Source organism: Orussus abietinus, unplaced genomic scaffold (genome assembly GCF_000612105.2).
Source record: "Orussus abietinus isolate OABI.00-Male unplaced genomic scaffold, Oabi_2.0 scaffold77, whole genome shotgun sequence".
Classification (NCBI taxonomy): Eukaryota; Metazoa; Arthropoda; class Insecta; order Hymenoptera; family Orussidae; genus Orussus; species Orussus abietinus.
The window spans coordinates 54,902-76,293 of record NW_019394245.1 but is presented as its reverse complement, the minus strand read 5'-3'; the positions used below and the strand labels follow the sequence as shown (position 1 = coordinate 76,293).

The following is a 21,392-nucleotide window of genomic DNA, read 5'->3' as shown; positions in this document are numbered from 1 at the left end:
ATAACAGCGCATGGGAAGAAAGTCGTCGATTGGCAACGAAAGGAAAGGAGAGGAACGATAATCGCGTGAATTTGAAAATAGGCCAATCTTGAAAATTGGCAAGACAGTTGGTAAACCTGCGCGCGTCGCGAGCTCTTGCAGAGGCCAGCCCACTGATGTCTACTGCTGCTCGCCATCGCTGTATGAGGCTGTGTGTCCCGTACAACGTGGTCCTATGAGTTTTGCCCCTTGCACGCGTGAGTTGCAGTCAGTGCGCCTGTCTCATCTAAACCTCCAGACTTATCACTCTTCGTGCACAGTCGAGTAATTTACTAACATTTATTGGAAAAACTAAATCAGCGGTGCAGTTATTGATAGAATTCAGCGTGACTTATTGCGGTTCGTTCGGAACAGTCGTCTTGAATTCCCCGTAACCGGTTAAGTGCGATTCAGCTAGAGTTAGAAAGGGAAATACAAGTAGAGACTCGCGTTGGCAAGTCAGTACCTAAGTCGGTGCCTGAATCGAAAGGCGTGCAGTGCTGCTGCTGGCGCGCAACGTAGCACGCTGTCGCGCTCCATCGAGCACATTCCGCTGTTCTTTCCCTGCCCTGAATTCAGACTTCTCGAATAGTCGTTTTGACGGGTCTGGAAATTCTGCCCTCGTACACGTGCTCGTCGTGTTCTCGCATCTTATGTAACGCACGGCGAATGTGCGAGATATAGCTCAATCGTTCGTGTACAATCTTAACGAGAATGCCGTCCGACGCGAAGAAGAAGCAGCAACTGAAAAAGAAAGAGGCCGCGAAAGCAAGGCAGACCGGAAAGAAACCTACTCAGAATAAACCTGGGGAGGATGAAAAGGAACGTATTGCGCTGGAGGAAGTCGAGAATGGAACCAATGGGACTACGGCCCTTAGCGCAGAAGGTAATGGGTTAACTCTTTTTTTCGCAAACATATGGAAAGTTTTTAAGTCTTGTACTGGATGAGAAAACATTTTTTTTTTGCAGAGGCTCTGTGTCTGAAATTGGAAGCCGATGCCAGACTGAATGCGGAAGCTCGATCGTGTACGGGATCATTGGCATCGCATCCTCGTAGTCGAGATATTAAGATATCAAACTTTTCTATTACTTTCCATGGTTGTGAACTACTGCAGGATACTATGCTCGAGTTGAATTGCGGAAGACGCTATGGTTTACTTGGACCTAATGGAAGTGGAAAGTCTACTTTACTCTCGGTAGTTGGCAATCGGGAAGTTCCCATTCCTGATCAGATTGATATTTTTCATTTAACGAGGGAGATGCCTGCTAGTAATAAAACTGCCCTGGAGTGCGTTATGGAGGTTGATGAAGAACGAGTACGTCTGGAGAAACTAGCCGAGGAACTAGTGGCTTGCGAGGAAGAAGATGCACAGGTAATCATTGCGGAAGCTTTTTATTTTATGATATGTCGAGATATTTTATACTGCTGTAATGTCAATTAGGAACAATTAATGGATGTGTATGAAAGATTGGATGACATGTCTGCTGACACTGCTGAAGCTCGTGCCGCGCACATTTTGTTTGGTCTTGGATTCACTCCTAAGATGCAAAGGACACCTACCAAAGATTTTTCAGGAGGATGGCGTATGCGGATAGCATTAGCTAGGTATGTTTTCATATTTGACCTTGGAAAAATGTTTTTTCAATTTTTGAAGTACATTATGTACAATTTTTTAATACATTGACTGCCACTCTGGTCAATGTGTTAAACAGTACACATTAATGATAAACAATATTTTAATTTTTTTTAGAGCATTGTATGTCAAACCTCATTTGCTTTTGCTGGATGAACCTACTAACCATCTTGATTTGGATGCCTGTGTGTGGCTTGAGGAAGAATTGAAAACGTATAAACGAATTTTGGTCATAATATCGCACTCCCAGGACTTTCTTAATGGTATATGCACCAATATCATTCACGTCAATAAGAAGCAATTAAAGTATTACACTGGAAATTACGAAGCTTTCGGCAAAACTAGGTAAATGTCTACACATTGTTGTTTAAGTATTGATAGACAATTTTGCATAATAAGTCATTATTTCAATTTAGAATGGAACTGCTTGAGAATCAAGCAAAGCAATATAATTGGGAGCAAGACCAAATAGCTCATATGAAAAACTATATTGCACGATTTGGTCACGGTTCCGCCAAACTGGCCCGTCAAGCTCAATCTAAGGAAAAAACCCTTGCCAAAATGGTAGCTCAAGGGCTTACCGAAAAGGTTACAAGCGATAAAATTCTCAATTTTTATTTCCCATCTTGTGGAACTATTCCGCCACCAGTGATCATGGTGCAAAACGTAAGTTTCCGTTATAACGACGATTCGCCATGGATTTACAAGAATCTAGAGTTTGGTATCGACCTTGACACAAGGCTTGCTTTGGTTGGTCCTAACGGTGCTGGAAAGAGTACTCTTTTGAAACTGCTCTATGGTGAAGTAAGTGTGAATAAAAAGTATGGACGCTTATTAACACCTGATACCATTTTTCTAATAAATTATTGTTTCAGTTGGTACCAACCAGCGGTATGATTCGCAAAAACAGTCATCTTCGTATCGCAAGGTATCACCAGCACTTGCATGAACTTCTAGATCTTGATGTGTCACCACTTGACTACATGATGAAAGCCTTCCCTGAAGTGAAAGAACGAGAAGAAATGCGCAAGATTATTGGTCGTTATGGATTGACGGGTCGTCAACAGGTACTCACTCATCGATATAGAATTTATTGAATTATATTCGTTAGCGTTATTAAAAAATCTGCATCAATGTTGCACCGGTACCACTTGAACACAATGCTTATGCAGTGTACTTTTATTTACAGGTTTGTCCAATTCGTCAATTGTCTGACGGTCAAAGATGTCGCGTGGTGTTTGCGTGGCTCGCGTGGCAAGTTCCGCATCTGCTTTTACTTGACGAGCCTACCAATCATCTCGACATGGAAACCATCGATGCCCTTGCCGATGCCATCAACGATTTCGACGGAGGCATGGTGCTCGTGTCTCACGATTTCAGGCTCATCAATCAGGTCGGATATACATAATTTTATTCGATGCGGCGATTTAATGTTACTAAGAATCTAATGATGATATATCATTCAGGTGGCGGAGGAGATATGGGTGTGTGAAAATGGCACGGTGACGAAATGGCAAGGCGGTATTCTGGATTACAAGGAGCACTTGAAGAACAAGGTCTTGAAGGATAACCAGAAGAGGCAAAAGGATCTGACGAGTCGAAGCAAATAATTCTGAGACACCCTTAACGAATGCCATCCAAACTTTTCCTTTTCCCGTCGCGCATTCGCCTTTATAGGATACGCCAAGATTTCGATCTCACACGATCACCGCGTATTTGCGCTGCTGTGTAGCGCAACGGTGATACGAATTCATCTAGCTAATTTATTTAAACGAATCGAGGATAGAAAGAACATTTGCGACTGTTTGGATACACCAGTTGCGGCACAAGTTATAGTCTTCTATCGAATGGCCGACTAACCAATTGCCTGCTGCCTGTGCACGATTTTTTCGTATACTTCGTCTTGAGGAAATTACGGATAAATTGGAATCAACCGAAACGTTAATAAAATATGCCGATACGGAGTAAGGAAATCGGGTGAGAACTTTTTTCCCTATGCAACTGTATTTTATTGTCTGTTTGCTGTGCAGTACAAGTTTATCAAAAATACTGTATGTATATTTCTATGAAAATACGGCACTCTTTTAACGCCGATATATCAGGAAGACATTTTGATACGTGATAGGTATGCATTGCTTGAGAAGGCAATATACGAGATTGAGACTAAGGCCTGCATGATTCGTTAACTTTAATTCGTAAAACGACGTCTCGACAACTCAAAAGGGAATTCGATTATATCTGCAAGATTCCCCACTTTGAGATTTACTCTTTTTCTTTTACTGAAACTGTGTTGCAAAAAGAACAATTTTATACTCTTCATAAAGTTTGCTTATTAAAAACAGTTAGCAAAGTCAATTTAGAATATAAAGCTTAATTATGAGGCATAGAATGTTTTCTATACCTCTAAGGAGACAAGTAGTTTTGTTGAGTTCATTGTAATAATGCAACATTGCATAAATACTGAAACGTAGAAACAAAACGTAGTTTGATACGATACCTTTGATTACCGAGTCACTCTAACCATTAACTTAACATGGACAATGGATTTAAATCATTGTCAATCCTTTACACAATGAATATATATAACTGATAACTGTATAAATTCATCGAAGTTACATACTAATTTATGTATAATTTGGAAGAAAGGAAACTAAACCGGCGTGGATGCTGGGATAGAACACGCTGCTTCTTGAGCTAAAGCCGCGTTCCTCAGAACTAACAAATGCGAATCCATGTCATTCAGTGCTCTGTCTATGAAAGCGAATTTTCTTGCTTGGCTTTTGGGAACCCCATGCCTTGTCACTAGTGCTAAATGAGTTACCGCTAACACCAAAGCTGCCACCCTTGCTTCTAAGAGACGAGCGTCCAGTGGTGGGTACAAGCTGCGAACCACGTCATCTACTCTGGGGGGAATACGTCGAGCAACCTGAAGAATATTGTTTTATCATTTGAAATCTAGTTTCTAGATGAATACAGTAATAGGTAAGTTACTAACATCAACAATTTCTAATGGTATTGAATTACTGTTAACCGTCCCTGCTATAGCAGTAAGACTTGCTGCTAATGAGTGACAGGATCGGAGTACTGCTATACACGGTGGAGCCAAACCAGTTGCATCATCTACCCATCTGTTATTTAGAAACCACCAAATGTTTAAGTAAACACTGTGAACTTATTTCTATATTAATGCAGTAACATTCTAATTAGTTTAAAAAATTCAGGTTATTTTTCATTTAACAAATATCTCATGCTTCTTCATTAATCACAAGTTAGGCTTAACCTTTCTGCACCAGCGAGCCATTCTTCACCTTCCCAAACATCAAGACCTAATCCAGGACCTATTTCATCTTTTACCAAAAGATCGGAACTGGAATCAGGAGAATCTGTTTTCTGAAATATGAAAGAATAGTATTGGTGAACATATATGAAATAATGAACTAATGTATCAATCGTCAAGAGATAAGTCTCATGATTAATTTACAAGTTGAAGTTTTACATAGTAACAGCGTTGTTTGCGACAGATTACTAAAAGCACTAAAAGTGCACCAAGGAATACTGCAGCAAGAGCACCAAGAGCAATCGCAACAATGGTTTCCATCCCAGGTGGAGGTACAGCCGATTGTCCCGTGACAATTGCGCTTACAGCACCCATTGCAGGAACCGATCGTTCGCTCATCTTCACTTCTTACATGAAACTATTGGTCAAGGGTTGGATTAAAGCTCGCTACACAGTTAATGTTAGTAAAACTTGCTTGTCCACAGAGTAAACAAATGCAGTTTCACATATATCACTTATTTACTCCCCTTCTTATAAGTATTTTCCTTAGTTATTCTGAATTATCGACAAGACATGATATAGGTCCACCTAAAAATTGATATCAGTGTATGAACTTGTCATTATTGGCACCAAAGATATTTATCATTAGACCAACTTCAAGTTAGTTTTAAAACCAGTTTCCATTGATAGCAATCACTGTCCTTATAAACTGTCAACTATATAATGTAACTTGTTTCAACAACTTTCGAGAAGATAACTAAATCGGTAGTTTTATATTGTATTACACATGCGTGTTAAATTTAAAGTGCAGTTAACGCGTCGTTTTGACAGATTAACTCTGGGACGCGTATCACTTTTTGTGACCTGATGTCACCTGTTGCTGCCCGCAACGTCGCCATTTTCGCCTGTTTTCGCCCACTTGCCATTACGACTTTAGATATATCTGTTCACACATACATACGTATGTATATATACACGGTCAAAGCCATCGAATGCATTCAAAAGAGGGAATGTATGGGTGGTGGGGGAAACCACGGAGGTACTTTGAGATGAGTCGAACTGGGTGGGGGCAGAGTGACACGTACGAACAGTGGTGTAGGTAAATTTGCATACTAGAACTGCGGATTGTGAAAATAAAAGAGCATTAAGTATTAAATATTCTACGGGAATTTGGGAAATCGCGTAAAACACATTGCTCGCAACACATTGTTGGAGGAAAATTGACGAAAGATTGACCTCTCGGGTGCTCCCTTTCTCGTCACCTTATCGGAATATCCGTATTTTTTGTGATCATTCAATGGGAATACCAAGGTATTATTCAGGTACCCGAAATTAGGAGACGACCTGGAAAAGGGACAGCACGATAGTTACATATTTTCGATTTGGATAAAATTTCAATCCCCCAACCGCCGACATTTTCTAGCGAAGAAATTTCATTGGAATAACAAAAACCGACAACACCGAAGAATTTCTTATACTTCTCAGTCTTCTTCGGCGTCTCCGCCGAAGAAGACCAAGAAGAGATTCTTGTGCTCTCCACGAAGAAAGGTACCGGAGGGGAGGACGACTTTAATTGGTTCCGCAATAGCGGGTGGGGTCGGTTTTTGTTATTCCAATGAAATTTCTTCGATAGAAAATGTCGGCGGTTGGGGGTTTGGAATTTTATCCAAATCGGAAATACGTAACTATCGTGCTGTCCCTTTTTCAGGTCGGCGTCTAATCTCGGGTACCTGGATAATACCTTGGTATTCCAATTGAATGATCACAAAAAATACGGATATTCCGATAAGGTGACGAGAAAGGGGCACCTGAGAGGTCAATCTTTCGTCAATTTTCCTCCAACAATGTGTTGCGCCGCCACTGAGGGGTAACAGGTGGCAAGTGCGTTAGCCGTCCGCATCCTCCACCGGGGGCAGCACAGGATGCGATGCGCGACCTGCCCGCGAACCATCTCCCTACTCATATCTGTCATGAAATGGTGAAACATGAAGGCGGGTCCTCAATGCCGCAATCCGTCGCTACACCGCCTTTGTACACTAAAGCGGGGGAAATTCAAACTCACTGAAAAGAAAACCAGGAAATATAAAAGAATACGTGATATGAGCTTATAAACGACACGGTTTATAATTTGCATGTTGTGTTTCTTATTACTGTTTCTCAAGATGAATAGTTTTCCTGAAGTTTTACTTTATCAATAACCAGTTCGCAATTTAGCTGAGCTCGCAACGCTTGAAAACGAATGGCTGTGTGCACATATATACATGCATATACCAGCCGCGACCAACTGAACTTAGCTGGAACGTCAACAGCTTGATTGTCCTCGCGGTCATGTGTGTCGTGAGTTCGTGACAATAGGTGACGATCGGTGATCATCTGTTTCATATACTGTCATATACGTTGCGCACAATTGTAGCGATCGCTGTCAAAGACGATACAAGTCGGTCCAATCGTAGGTCTGTCGATTTTGGGGAATTTTAGGGGAGTTCGTCTCGTTGAAGCACAATCTCTACGGCAGGGACCACGAATTGGTTGTTCACGGGATATCGTCTCCCGATCCCTCGGCTTTTCTCTCACGCTTGACCACCAACTGCTGCAGCATCGGTATCCTTTCTCTTGTCAACGCCAAGGTGCCTCGTGACACCACTCTCCCTCTACGACTGGTAATATCTGCAGCCCAACCTAATAATCATTTCGGGTGTCATTTAACATTTGACATTTTCCATTTACCCATCCTTGGTGTTCTTTATCTTTAACTTTTGCACTTGGTTTCTGCGGAATAATGATTATCGACTGTCGGACGTTGACGTAAGGTCCATCGAGAGCAACGGCCTGCACGTTAAAAGTGTACTCGTAGGGTATAGGATGACGACATGCATACATCGGTTAATTTCCTTTTCCAGACTCTGTTTTCGTCCATTAACTAGTTTTTCAATATTTCAGATTCTTTGAAGTTCACGGAAATTCTGGTTTATTCCACATTGGTGTACTGATTAATTGTCAATTGGAAAGAGAATTTTTTATCAATGGTAAAGATGAGTAGAAAATCGAACAGCGCAATCTTGCGACTGAAGCAGGATTATCTGCGTCTGAAGAAAGATCCTGTGCCATATGTTCTAGCAGAGCCAGTTCCGTCAAATATTTTAGAATGGTAATGTATTAGATTTTGAAATTACAGAATCACATGGATAGTTTTACCATATATTTATTTATTCGCAGGCACTATGTCGTCAAAGGACCTGAAAGTACACCGTACGAAGGTGGCTTTTATCATGGAAAACTAATATTCCCTGAGGAATTTCCATTTCAACCACCGAGCATATATATGACCACACCAAATGGTCGTTTCAAAGTAAACACCAGGCTCTGCCTTTCGATATCGGATTTTCATCCAGACACTTGGAATCCTGCCTGGACCGTGTCCACTATACTTACAGGGCTTCTTAGTTTCATGGTACGTAACTCACTATTGGTCTCTGACACGATCGATATCATTTAAGCAGGACATGACGAAATATTAATTTCAACAAATCATGTACTTAGATCGAAAAGATTCCAACTTTTGGCAGCATCAACACCTCAGACTACGAGAAGAAAGTATTGGCCTTTCGAAGCTTGGAATATAACTTAAAAGATAAGATGTTCCGTGAATTGTTTCCTGAGACAGTCACCGTAAGTACACTAAGACGTTCCTTCGCGATCGCAAACCATTCCTATCCCTGTTTCCTTAATGACTCATTCTTCTTCAGGCTATCCAGACAGAATTGGAGCATCGAAAAGAACTGGAGAAGCAAGCGAGGCATCAGTCAACCGCTTTAGAGGTCTCGTCTCTGATACGCGATCGACTACAAAGGGAACAGAGCCCACTGCACAATGCCGTCACGAATCTAGTTGTAATCATAGGTTTCGCAGCGTTCGCATACACCGTCAAATACGTTCTGAAGAATATCGCTACCGAGTAAAGCGAAACGTCGAGTCGTCTCGAACTCTCGGTAGAAGGTATGAAAACGATGAGCGTACGACGCGTTCCCCCAAACGATTGAGTCGATGGAAATTACCTTCCGTCACCCCATCCGTCCGAACGTCATTTGGCCGATGTAGATCGAGCGCCGATTCCGAATTCTACACCTTCCATAAGACCTTGGATCGTACACGGGTTTCATTCTTCGCTCTCTTCATCCTGAAGAAATAGCGAATCCACGATTTTCGTTAATTGCGGGTAAATCAAGAAATCCTCGGGATTGTATCTTCCTACTACCGCGTATTTGCGTTACTTTCGAAAAATCTGTCCGGATGGTTCAACGAGCACCTGTACAGGTCCATCGCTAAGAATTGCTCATTTCTAGAGGCAGGTCTTCGCGAATCAAGGCTCACGTGGGTGCAGATGGATATTCAATGTATTTCTATTTAATCCATGCCAGTACGTTGATCGCGTCACTCATCGCTCATAAACGGGGGGAAGAGCGTTCGTTTACGCGCACGTGAGCGCAACGGAGATGAACGTACGGAACGTAATCGAGTGCGCGTTTTAGCTTATCATACGATGTAAATACGGTGTATGTTAGTGCTGTAAAACCTGCGAAATAGATTTCCTCTCACGAGAGACACGGCGAGACGGCCCGACGTTATTCCGCGCCGCGGTGCTGAACGACTTCGTTCTTCGGCGGATCCGTTTCCTTCTATCGAAAGAATCCACGACAATTCCGTAAATTTGTGTACGGCTTAAGCGCACAGCGATGCGTCGAAGCAGTTTCATCCTCTGTCTTAAATTTAAAACGCCTGGGGCGTTGTGAGTTGACACAACGAAAATAAGAATCCCAGGAAACAAATGAGATAAAACCTCCGCTTCAATCAGGTTATTTTATGCAAATTTTATACATTACATATTTCGTTACGTTATAATATAATATATAAAATGTAGGTGATGTTATAAGGTTAATAGTTTTGTTGGAAAACAAAACAAAGAAAGAAGAAACAAAAACATTAGGTGTTTAGTTTTTAAAAACATTATATCCTGGAAACTCACGCCGTATCGCTGTGAACGCTTGGAAAATGGATATCTAGGACGCCGGAGAACGCGACATCGGGCCTTTTCCATCGTTCCAGAAGGCATTTTCTGAATGCTACCTTGTTCGCGTGCGCTCAACGAGAAGCGAATTCGTCAGGGGAACCGACTCTTGTAGGAATCTCCTTTTATCGGGCTTATCCAAAGTGCGTACGCGCTCGTTACGCGTGTAGCGCGTCCCTGCCGGAACTCCGCGGCCCGGCCGCGCCGATGTAATCCGAGCAAACGTCCCGCAAAAGAAGCAAACACCAATTTATTTGGCCGAGGAATAACAGGAAGCTCGTTCGAGTCGACTAGGGGCTTAAACGACACCCCCGGCTGGGCCGATAAATCAAATCCCAGGGCCCGGTCCCGACGTCGCTCCCTTAAAGCTATCTTCACCTTGGAATCCCAGTCTCCGATGAGATCTCATATCCAGCCTGCTTCCTTGCCCTGAGTACGTATCTGTTAGTGACTCCGAAATCTCCTTCCGACTTAAGAAATGTTAATTTTAAATTAATTACGAACAACTAGAAACAGGAGGCACACGTTTGGAATAATAAACGAAGAACGGGAACATACGAAAAGTTCAATTGCGGACTCCTGTGTGAATTCCCTGAAAAATCCCGCTGGGCACTTAGGGGTGAGTTACATGAATTTATACATTCCTTTAGGTTTCAACTATTTTGCGTTAGTATAGTTGATTTAATTCTAGCACTCGCATGCCTGAGTTTTATATATTTATTATATTTTAACAGTTTTAACCGCGCGGTGACGCGTAATAACGCGCTCATTAAAAAAAAAAACCCAAACTCATTTCTCAATTCTAATTTAATGTTAACGTTTAAACATTTCTTTTGTGTCGCCTCGATTTACATACAAGTCACATGGAAGCATTTTTTCAAGGATGAAACCGAAATATTACTTGTACCGTTTAACAAAATGTTGATAATATTTATTTTAACAGTTTTAACCGCGCGATAACGCGTGATAATGCACTCATTATAAGAGAAACCCAAACTCATTTCTCAATTCTAAGTTAACGTTAACGTTTAAACATTTCTTTTGTATCGCCTCGATTTACATACAAGTCATATGGAAGCATTTTTCCAAGGATGAAACCGAAATATTACTTGTACCGTTAAAAAAAATGTTGGTAATATTTATTTTAACAATTTTAACCGCGTGGCACCGCGTGATAACGCGCTCATTATAAAAAAAACCCAAACTCATTTCTCAATTCTAATTTAATGTTAATGTTTAAAGATTTTTTTATGTCGCCTCGATTTACATACGAGTCACATGGAAGCATTTTTCCAAGGATGAAACCGAAATATTACGTGTACCGTTAAACAAAATGTTGATAATATTTATTTTAACAGTTTTAATTGCGCGGTGACGCGTGATAACGCGCTCATTAAAAAAAAAACCCAAACTCGTTTAAAGATTTTTTTATGTCGCCTCGATTTACATACGAGTCACATGGAAGCATTTTTCCAAGGATAAAATCGAAATATTACTTGTACCGTTAAACAACATGTTGGTAATATTTATTTTAACAGTTTTAACTACGCGGCAACGTGTGATAACGCGCTCATTATAAGAGAAACCCAAACTCATTGTCACTTCGAAAATATAACAATGATTTTAATGCAGTGCTCGAAAATGTACCATACCGCATAAAAACTGGGATACAATCAGTCATCCTGATTACATTCACGCGCAGAAGGTACAACTAAAACGAACAAATTGAATAGTTGTTTCTCTGGTCGGTGATCAGCGTGAAATTTCTTAACTGCCATTATGTGTGGAATTCCTTAAATGTGATTGGTTAAACCTGAATTAGTACAATTCACGTTCCACCGGCAAAAATGAAGCTAATTAAAATCCATTGTTTGGTAACCATCTGTAGTCGAAGGAATAACTCTAATCACTCGTTACGTAATCCTTGATTAAGGCTTTTAACTCGAATCTTGGGACGATCAGCTCCAAGTGTTAGGTTGAGAAATAAGTTCCCACCGTTTTGATTACGTTACACGTTACGTCAAAAACGGTGGGAAGTTATTTCTCACCCTAATATACCAGACAGTTTCTTGTGGGACTCTTCAACTTTTGGAGCTTGCCAGGTGTCTCCGAAGAACCGGAAGTCGACGAAGATCGATCCCGGGGAGCGTCGATTGGACGTCGATCAGCGGCAAAGATTCGTAGAAGTAGGGTCGGGTCGAATATCGAAATGTGAAGGGAGCGAGCTCATTATGAAGCTTAACGAGCCAACGGAATGTCTGAACGTCTGCATGCCGTTCCATGGGGACCATGGGGACCATAGGGACCATCGGAATCATCGAGACCATGGGGACCACGGGGACTATTGGGGCTATGGGGCCCATCGGGACTGATCCGGATGTACGCCACGGTGTCATTGGGCGTCACCCGTGGCCCACTCATGGGTCGTTTCCAGTTTTAATGAGAACGAAGAAAATCCAGAAAGGGAGATGACGTCTTCCACGACACGATGAGCGTCTGGATGTATTTCGCCGGAAACCGAGCTGCGTTACAAAGGGTGCACGACGTCAAATCTGTTTTCTGCCGCGTATATACATTTTTTTTTATTGAAAATCTATCCACGTGTATCAAGCGGTGCTCGTTAACCTGTATTAATTTGGTTTTCTGTCGAGTATATTTTTTTTTATCGAAAATCAATCCCCGTGTACCAAGCGGTGCGCGTTAATCAGTATTAATTTTATTTTCCGCCGATATATCTCATTTGAAAACTCCATTGATCCAAGGAAATATTTAATTGGAAAGTATCGAAGAAATATCTTGTTAATTCAAAGGATAATTATTTGACTCCCATTCGTAGGGTTTAAATGACAACCCGTTTACCGTTAAAAGTGATACATGTGTACGAACCAAACCGTCCTATCCAATCTACAGACTCGATTTACAAGTATCTAAAAAATTGCCCTCAGGAGTATATTTCACGAAAATTGCTTGAAAAAAGTTGAGGAATCGATCGACTCGTCGTCTTGGAACGCGAATTTCCGGGCGAGGGGTTCCCAGAGAAAGAAAACGGCGGGCCGGAGCAAAAGGATGTATAAGGTCGCAGCGAAGAATCCCCGGGCCGTTCGGCTGGGCAAAGATCGGGCCGAAAGAAACGGGGAAGCCCCGTATTCTATTTCGATCTCGCCCCTAAGTGAAACCTCATGCGCAAACGGCTCAGGAGACCGGCTCTCGAAGTCACCTACGAGCTTTCCCGCCGCGTTGCCGGGAAAGCTGCCCGAGAGTTTGCCCGCAAAGAGCGCAAAGTCGTTGCCTGGTGGCCCACCGAACGACCCACGTCTTTATTTCCACTTTGTTGCCGGCGAGACGAATTTATCCCATCCTCTCTAACCGGCGGCTCTTTGTACTCGGCCCTGGCCAATTTCTATGGATACTCCGAGTTATGAGTTCCGGATCAGTCTTTATTTTCTTGTAGCGGGTTAAGCTGAGAAAAAAGATAACGTCAAACTACTACCAGCTGTGAAGTAGGCGCATGTCCCTTCATGGGATATGTGCCCATAATTATGAAAGTGGTCTAAGTCAAAATTAAAAAAAAAAATGAGTTTATCAGTTATTTCACGCCATATTATTTCAAACAAAATTAATTCTATGTAATTTCTAAACAAAAAATATATGACTTAGACCACTTTCATAATTATGGGCACATATGATATATGACTATAGAGAGAAAGAATAACTTTAAAAAGTCATACTCGAGGGGCTGTTCACGTGGAAATCAATGAAAACGATTTTTTTCTTTGAGGGTCGATTTTCGTTGATTTCATGTGATAAACAACTATGCGATTTGATAACAAGGGACGTTCGGCCTTAAAATTCGGACAGTGCCCTAGTAGCATAGAATAATTTCTAAATATTTCTTCGTAATCTTTGCTAAATATCTCAAGCGACAGATTTCTTAAGATTTCTTGTAGATTTCATTCGAAGATATATGCAATATTTGTTGAAAATCTCAATGACGTATTTAGTTTCAATAATTTATAAACATATATATAAATTATATGTTTTAATTTATGAACACGTAATAAAAATGCATTTTTTACTTCACGACGACGCGTTTGGCTCAGAATCACGACATGAATCCTAAATATAATAGAGATACCATATCGATAAATTGCAATTAACGAGCGGTTGGTAATACACTTGTCATAATTACCTTTAAAGTCTGAATGACGAATTAATGCGTTCTCCATTTTCGGGCGAAATAAAAACCCAGATAACGCTCCTGGATCCTATAAACATTCAACGAATATTCACGTCGAATATTTCGTTACTTCCAAAATATTATGCAAACATTTAAGATATACAGTGAATATTCACGGAACGCAGAATTTTTCAGAATATTCAAAGCATGTTTTGGCTTATTAATGTATATATAGAATATTCATGGAACGCAGAATTTTTCAGAATATTCAAAGCATGTTCTGGCTTATTAATGTACATACAGAATATTCATTAAATATTCCAAATATCCAGAGTATATTTAAAGATTTAATAAATATTCGTAGGTACAGTGGTATTATCTGGGAAGAGGAAAGGCAGTAAGATGGTCGTGACGTTAGAACCGTCGAGTATCGTTACGGTGGACGTCGATGCCGTCGTTCTAACTGAATCCCAGTTTTACTCGGTTGGGATAATATTGATATTGGCTCGATATACGTTCGGCCAAAGGTATTCCACGTGCCGCGGAATGCCGAGCCACGCGACGCGTTATTTTACAGCAGTAACTGATATCCTCTGTCAGCTTTGTATGCACGAAAAATCCATTAAACATGCTTTTATATTTTACGAATATTTTTAAGGTGAAGTGAAATCCCCTTCAAATCAGTCGATTCGAGTACAACACTTTTTTTTAAGGGTAAAAGACAAAATTATATTACTTATTAATTGTTTTCAACGCAACTGCCGGTGCAATACCTTTGGTACGCAGCGTTCGTTGTCGAACACGGTCTCTCTTCGTAGATAAAAAAAATTTATCAAACATGCTTTCATATTTTACGAATATTTTTAAAACAGAGATGAGGAGCTCAGATCGGCCTATAAGTATATAACCTGATTTGAATAGCACGTTTCGATGTAATTATATTACTTTCTAATTGTTTTCAACACAACTGTCGGTGCAATACCTTTAGTACGCAGCGTTCATTGCCGAACGCGGTCTCTCTTCGTAGATAAAAAAAGTTTTTAATAAAAAAAAAACCCCCCCGACTTCAAGAAAGAAACGCTAAAAAGGGAAGAAATTCTTTTATGAAAAGCTAATACAAAATTGTTTTATTATCTACAAACTACGTATCTACTACCTACTATAGATTGCTTGGGCAGTTTGAAATCGGAGGAAAAAACGTAACTAAGTGTAACAGTGTCTTCAACTTTGTATCGTTACATCTCGTTTCTTCTTTCCGCCGGCTTCAAACCGCCCAAGTAATAAGTACTTCAAAATCTATAGTAGGTAGTAAATACGTAGTTTGTACATAATAACACAAGTTCATATTGCTTTTAATATAATCATTTTCAAAGTTTGTTAGTGTTTCTCATTTAACGCCGGTTTTTCTAATTAAAAAGTTTTTAATTTTTCGATTTACAGATTTTACTCCTTTCACTATGGTTTAAAAATTTTAATTACATAAAAGAAATCGATTGTATAAAAAAATGACCTAATCGCCCTGCGGTTACTATCAACTGTTCATGATTCCCGTCGTCTATCTTCGGATTTTATGATTGTATCATGACAAAATGTACAGGGCCCACCTAGAAAGTACCCTCATTAAAATGTAGCACATATATATATGCCCATAATTATGAAAGTGGTCTAAGTCATATATTTTTTGTTTCGAAATTACATTGAATTAATTTCGTTTGAAATAATATGGCGTGAAATAACTGATAAACTCATTTTTTTTTTTTTAATTTTGACTTAGACCACTTTCATAATTATGGGCACATATATAGGGGATAGGTCCCGGAACGACCGGTGTGGCGCCTGTGTCGCGTGTGTGCAAACAGCAGTGCACCGCCGGTCCTCATGCGGGATGGAGGTCCGATTTATGTATTCCTCCTATTTTTATAAAATATCTCTAACCCTGTGACTGCCTCCATCCGACCATTCACACTCCCAACAGACGAGCGGTAACGCGAGAGTGTCTTACAAAAACAAAACAGAAAGGAATCATCAAGATCGTTGCATGCGGTGAAAAGTCATGCGTGGATATATATATAGATATATTAGAAAAAATTATATAGCACTCGTATTATGAATCTCCTTTTTTGAAGTCAGTTAAAAATGGGATAAACGAGACGGGTCCAATTCTCACCGAGAACTCAGAAACGTATGCTACACGTCGAGCGCGTTTTATTGCAACAGCGAACGACATTGATGCGGATATAAAAAATACTGTACGACGCCGGCGTACAAGACATGTACGCGTACTTGGTATGCGCCCCTAAACGTAACGAGATGCCGCGCCGAAGGAATGAACGGTAAAGAGTCGAAAAATCGAATTAACTCGACGCACTTCGTCGCGGTGGCCGTCCTGCGACGCTGGACGAGCCCGAGGTGCACTTACTCGTATTTACAACATCGGTATAAACTAAAAGCTATTTTATACATATGTACAGATAGAGGCGGCGGGTGCCGAATAAATTATTGCGCCGTCCGGCCACCGCGAGCGTGTCCTTAGAAATAAATACATACATATATATATATATATATATTTACTCGGAATACTATGCTCTAACTATACGTATACATACATACATATATATACTTTTTCTAAACATAACTACGCGACTTATCTATGTACACTTGTATCTGCATGGATTATCCTAGTCAACGCGACGCGAGGCATATCTTTTCCCAGCGTCGCACATAAGAGTATTTACTAAAAGTATGTTTTCCTCTTAATGGCCTCCAAGCAAGATCAATCGACAATTTATGTAATTTAAACAAGATCACGCGTGCATCCTGTGATTAAGAAAAATAAAGAAAAAGGAACTATTTACTCAGGCATGCGCTTATTAAGAACGAAAGTGGTGTGCATAAGTGCAACTTTCAAAAACTTATTTACCGCCATGTTTTTTATAGTAAATACTCCTATGTTCGTCGGAGGAAATTCGCGCCTCCTTATGCACCGCGAGGACGTCTTTGGTACTTTTGCTGTATGGCCGATGGCACCACGAATTAGCGCCTTGTCTTTAACCTAACACTAACGACGCCCCTGTACAACGCATCTTTACATCACTTTACATCACTTTACAACGCAACGGCTCCGCCGTCGACCGACCTCGTCAATTTTCCCCGCGATTTCCCCAATTCGACGCGCAATTTGTAAGAAAGAACGCGGGGTAAATCGATTCGCATCCTGTGCTTGCGATTAGTGTTTCGCGATTCGTGGTGCGTCCTTGTGTATGAATAGTGTTTGAATGATGCATACAAATTTGGTCCGTTCGCATCAGTGCGTGATGGCTCGTCGACTCGGCGGGAAACTCGACGTATTCAAAGGAATCTTTATTATTCATAAGCGGAGATGGATTATCAATGTCGACGAGTAGATTGTCAGATATTCGTCGTCCATTCCGAAAAAGTTAATAATACTATTCATCGATACAAGAAATTTGTACGAATCGTGACGCACCACGAAGCGCGAATAACGAACCGCGCGTAATGCGTAATGCTAGTAAGTAGTTTGCGGAATGCCTTTCAATCAAAGTGAGCTTAAAAGAGAATGAAAATGTGGGGGAAATTTATCCTTACAATGTTTGTTTTTACTGATGTTTTAAGGAGGATTTAAGACGGCTTTAGAATACTTCAAAATGGCGGACTTGTGGAGGTTGGAAATATCCGATTTCTTTTTCACGATGTACACGCTGTCGGGAAAACGGCAAGTTAGAAACAAAAACTTGAGGCGGTTTCAGAAACTAAGAAAGATTATTTAAGACCCCAAGGCGATTAAAAATAAATTCAGTTTCTCTTAAAAAAAAAAAAATCAAAATACAATTCACTTTTTTTTATTCCTTCTTGCAACATTGTTGGTATCTCTTGAACAAAAATTTTCATAAAAAATCCATGCCGCCGATCTTCAATAATCTTTCCCAGTCTCCAAAACTTTAACTTTTTGTCTCAGACTTGTCGTTCCTCTGGCGTCAATTACACCGCGAAAAGGAATCAGAGATTTCCCGCGTCTGCGAGTCCGCCATTTTGAAATATATTAAAAACTCCTTTTATCTTAACCTTTCCTTAAAAAGGAAAATAAAGTAGCCACGTAAGCGAATATTACCTCTACATTTTCATTTCTATTTAACTCACTTTGATTAAAACGGATTTCACAGCCTACTAACCCCTTCATTGTGCTCACTTTGTCACGGCGAGTCTTGGGAGGCCGCAAGAGCCGAGCTTCCCTGTAATTACAGGATCCTTACCATCTTGATATACGCGCAATGTCACTCTTGTCGGAATCCTCCACTTCGCGCGCTAATTTCTATTCTTACAGGCGGAATGGTCCGTGTCTCTCACGAATCGTAGATACTCGCGCGTTGTTACGGCGTGGCGCCCTTCCGGAGAACGCCGCCATCTTGGTATCTAACTTCGAGCACTATCGCGCTATTAGGGTTGACACGAAAAAAAAAAAATGCCAGAAAGAAAAGTGGCCCGTGGATTTTCCCACCAAGTTACAACAACCCAACAATTCGATCCGATCTAACAATTAAACCGCAAAAAATGGAACAAGAGTGCCTCTAAAAGAAAAAAAAAAACATGTTTAAACGTTCACAAAAATAACCACAGCACCTAATCGCACGTAGACGCAGCTTTCAATTCGAAGCTTAAATGATAAAAAAGAAATGTGCCTGCAGGATCATAATCTCAAATCCACTGTTTGGTGAGACCACCCCGCGACGTGAATAGCAATTCTCGATGCATTACAATTAAGGGTCGATTCAAAGATCTCTGTATCGTATCCGTGTCGTATGTGTCCATGCACCCGATGGAAAATCGAGATCTTAGATTTAAGGGGATGTGAAAGTGGCATCCGAAAGCTCAATTGTTCATAAAACTTTTCTACGAACTGGGTGTCTCAAACCGTTTCATACTTTAAATCGTGAATATGGAGACCCTAAGGTAGGTCCTGAAACTCGCGAAATTTCATTTTTTACAAACTATTTTTAAAATACCTATAAACAAATTAGAGGAGAATTGAAATTTCATGAGTTTCAGGACCTTCCTTCTAGTCTCCCTATTCACGTTGTAAAGTTTCAAACTATTTGGTAAAGCAAATTGGGAGAAAAGTTTTATAAACAAAACCTCTTCGACGCCAGCATCCGACATAGCATCCGAAAGCTCAATCGTTCATAAAACATTTCTACCAACTGGGTGTCTCAAATCGTTTCATACTTTGAATCGTGAATATGGAGACCCTAAGGTAGGTCCTGAAACTCGCGAAATTTCATTTTTTACAAACTATTTTGAAAATACCTATAAACAAATTAGAAAAGAATTGAAATTTCATGAGTTTCAGGACCTTCTTTATAGTCTTCCTATCCAGGTTGTAGTTTCAAACTATTCGGTAAACCGAGTTGGGAGAAAGGTTTCATAAACAAAACCTCTTCGACGCCACTTTCACATCACCTTAAACCGGAGCCTTTATACGCTTTCTTATCCCTATCCGTCGATCCGTGGCAATGTTTTAACCAAACAGACCAAACGGCACGATGCCGATCTTGAAACGCCCGAACGTGATCCCGACATGTTTCAGCAGAAACTCGGAAGAATTTCACACTCTTATTACCTCGATGTCCGAACCCGTACCGAACTGATGACCACGGTATCACGGAAATCATGAATACTCGAAGATGCGCGAATACTCTGTACGAACGTGCACGAACACGGAACAGACGTGCACGAATACTCTGTACGAACGTGCACGAACACGGAACGGACGTGCACGAATACTCTGTACGAACGTGCACGAACACGGAACGTACGTGCACGAATACTCTGTACGAACGTGCACGAACACGGAACGTACGTGCACGAATACTCTGTACGAACGTGCACGAACACGGAACGTACGTGTACGAATACTCTGTACGAACGTGCACGAATACGGAACAGCCATGTCCGAACCGACCCCGTTGCCCCGACTAGAGGCTCTAAAGCGGTATAAAAGGAAAACCACGCAGGATCGCAATTCCGCAATCACAGTCTCGAGAAAGCCCAGGGCGAGCGGTAATTTTCGCGGTCCCGCGTGTAAGGTAGCCGCATACATCACGGTTAAGGGGCCGCAACAACTCGGCCGCAACTCTGCCGCAAGCTTCTAACGCGCTTAGGCAGCTCGACGAAGCCGCCTCGGAGCTTCGAACAGGGAGCGATATAAATCCGGACATAAATCGGGCGCAACGAGGGGCAGCAGCGGAGTCGGGCCGGAGGGTGGCCAGGGGTAATACGGCGATGTCGGTACCGGTGTACCGGCGGGTACCCTCGACCGGGCTAAATTTAATGCGATCGGTATTTACGTATCCAGGAGGGAGAGAAGAGAGAGAGAGAGAGAGCGCGCGCCGGCCTAAAGGCCGTCCGTCGCCGACGGACAGGCCGCTAATAAGCGGATTTACGCGCCTACCCCGAGGAAACGTAAATTGGCCCGCGGTACCCGGCCTCTCGTTTCCACGGTCCGTCGACTCCGAACATCGACCGATCCCCGAGACGAGCCGGGGGACCGGGTTCCGAGAGCAGCGCCTTTCGCCCGCCACAAAGGAAACGAGAGAAAACCACGAGGAGTCGACGAGTACGCGGCCCGGGTGCAAAAGTACGCCCACACCCCCCCCCCCGAGAGGGGAGAAAAATCGCCCCGATACGGGGAATCGTTGCGTCGCGATTGAAGGGGGGTATTCAGGAAATCGTGGATTTCAATTATTGCTTTCACGTGGAAATCAGCTAGAAATTCCCAAGAGAATATCACTGAAAATCGTTGGACATCATCGAAATACTGTCGATGCTTTAAGGTGAAGTGTAACCCCCTTCAAATCAGTCGATTCGAATACAACACTTTTTTTAAAGGGTATTAGACCAAACTGTCCGAAACTTTGACACGTCACTCCTGATCGTCTAAGAATTGTCCTGACACATTGAAAATTTGGATTTTTGGAAAAAATTTTTAACTCAGCCCAGACCAGAATCTAAGTGGCGTCGAGCTCTTATATTTCGATCAATATGCAATTATCGATTTGATTTGAGAATCCAAAGGGTCGGGACAATTTTAGGATGTCGATCAAGTTTCTCAACGTGTTTCACTTCACCTTAAGACCAAACGTCCCTTGTTACCGATTCGCATTGTTGTTTCTCGTGTGAAATCAATGGCAATCGGTTCTCTCGTTT

The 21,392-nt window shown here is 41.5% G+C and overlaps 3 protein-coding genes across 4 annotated transcripts; 2 read left to right on the top strand and 1 right to left on the bottom strand.

Moving 5' to 3' along the window:
- The first annotated feature begins 102 nt into the window (after window positions 1-102).
- Window positions 103-3,625, top strand: LOC105694723 (ATP-binding cassette sub-family F member 2). Its single transcript, XM_012415646.2, has 8 exons — window positions 103-904; window positions 988-1,391; window positions 1,461-1,624; window positions 1,770-1,997; window positions 2,069-2,456; window positions 2,528-2,719; window positions 2,842-3,045; window positions 3,119-3,625. The coding sequence occupies exons 1-8, from the start codon at window positions 733-735 to the stop codon at window positions 3,260-3,262; spliced, it is 1,896 nt and encodes a 631-aa protein (XP_012271069.1). The 5' UTR covers window positions 103-732; the 3' UTR covers window positions 3,263-3,625.
- A 12-nt stretch (window positions 3,626-3,637) lies between these two features.
- LOC105694724 (transmembrane protein 98-like) lies at window positions 3,638-5,848 on the bottom strand. 2 transcript variants are annotated; one of them, XM_012415649.1, is made up of 5 exons: window positions 5,585-5,848; window positions 5,149-5,517; window positions 4,933-5,042; window positions 4,648-4,780; window positions 3,638-4,578 (listed from the first exon to the last, which is right to left on the bottom strand). In XM_012415649.1, the coding sequence occupies exons 2-5, from the start codon at window positions 5,326-5,328 to the stop codon at window positions 4,303-4,305; spliced, it is 699 nt and encodes a 232-aa protein (XP_012271072.1). In that variant the 5' UTR covers window positions 5,329-5,517; window positions 5,585-5,848; the 3' UTR covers window positions 3,638-4,302. The 2 variants fall into 2 exon arrangements, with proteins under 2 accessions (XP_012271072.1, XP_012271070.1); XM_012415647.1 differs by having other exon boundaries at window positions 5,149-5,848.
- Window positions 5,849-7,235: 1,387 nt separating this feature from the next.
- On the top strand, window positions 7,236-10,563 carry LOC105694739 (ubiquitin-conjugating enzyme E2 J2). The gene is made up of 5 exons (XM_012415682.2): window positions 7,236-7,589; window positions 7,870-8,077; window positions 8,146-8,380; window positions 8,470-8,598; window positions 8,676-10,563. Exons 2-5 carry the CDS (start codon window positions 7,953-7,955, stop codon window positions 8,886-8,888), a joined length of 702 nt encoding a protein of 233 aa, XP_012271105.1. The 5' UTR covers window positions 7,236-7,589; window positions 7,870-7,952; the 3' UTR covers window positions 8,889-10,563.
- Window positions 10,564-21,392: the final 10,829 nt, after the last annotated feature.

Excerpts from the sequence above, each read along its gene's own strand:
- LOC105694724 (XM_012415647.1), bottom strand. The coding sequence starts at position 5,328 with ATGAGCGAACGATCGGTTCCTGCAATGGGTGCTGTAAGCGCAATTGTC. Across the intron at positions 5,043-5,148 it reads GCAAACAACGCTGTTACTAT|AAAACAGATTCTCCTGATTC; the intron begins GTAAAACTTCAA and ends TTCATATTTCAG. Across the intron at positions 4,579-4,647 it reads TACCATTAGAAATTGTTGAT|GTTGCTCGACGTATTCCCCC; the intron begins GTTAGTAACTTA and ends AATATTCTTCAG.
- LOC105694723 (XM_012415646.2), top strand. The coding sequence starts at position 733 with ATGCCGTCCGACGCGAAGAAGAAGCAGCAACTGAAAAAGAAAGAGGCC. Across the intron at positions 905-987 it reads TACGGCCCTTAGCGCAGAAG|AGGCTCTGTGTCTGAAATTG; the intron begins GTAATGGGTTAA and ends TTTTTTTTGCAG. Across the intron at positions 2,720-2,841 it reads GATTGACGGGTCGTCAACAG|GTTTGTCCAATTCGTCAATT; the intron begins GTACTCACTCAT and ends TTTTATTTACAG.
- LOC105694739 (XM_012415682.2), top strand. The coding sequence starts at position 7,953 with ATGGTAAAGATGAGTAGAAAATCGAACAGCGCAATCTTGCGACTGAAG. Across the intron at positions 8,078-8,145 it reads CCGTCAAATATTTTAGAATG|GCACTATGTCGTCAAAGGAC; the intron begins GTAATGTATTAG and ends ATTTATTCGCAG. Across the intron at positions 8,381-8,469 it reads CAGGGCTTCTTAGTTTCATG|ATCGAAAAGATTCCAACTTT; the intron begins GTACGTAACTCA and ends TCATGTACTTAG.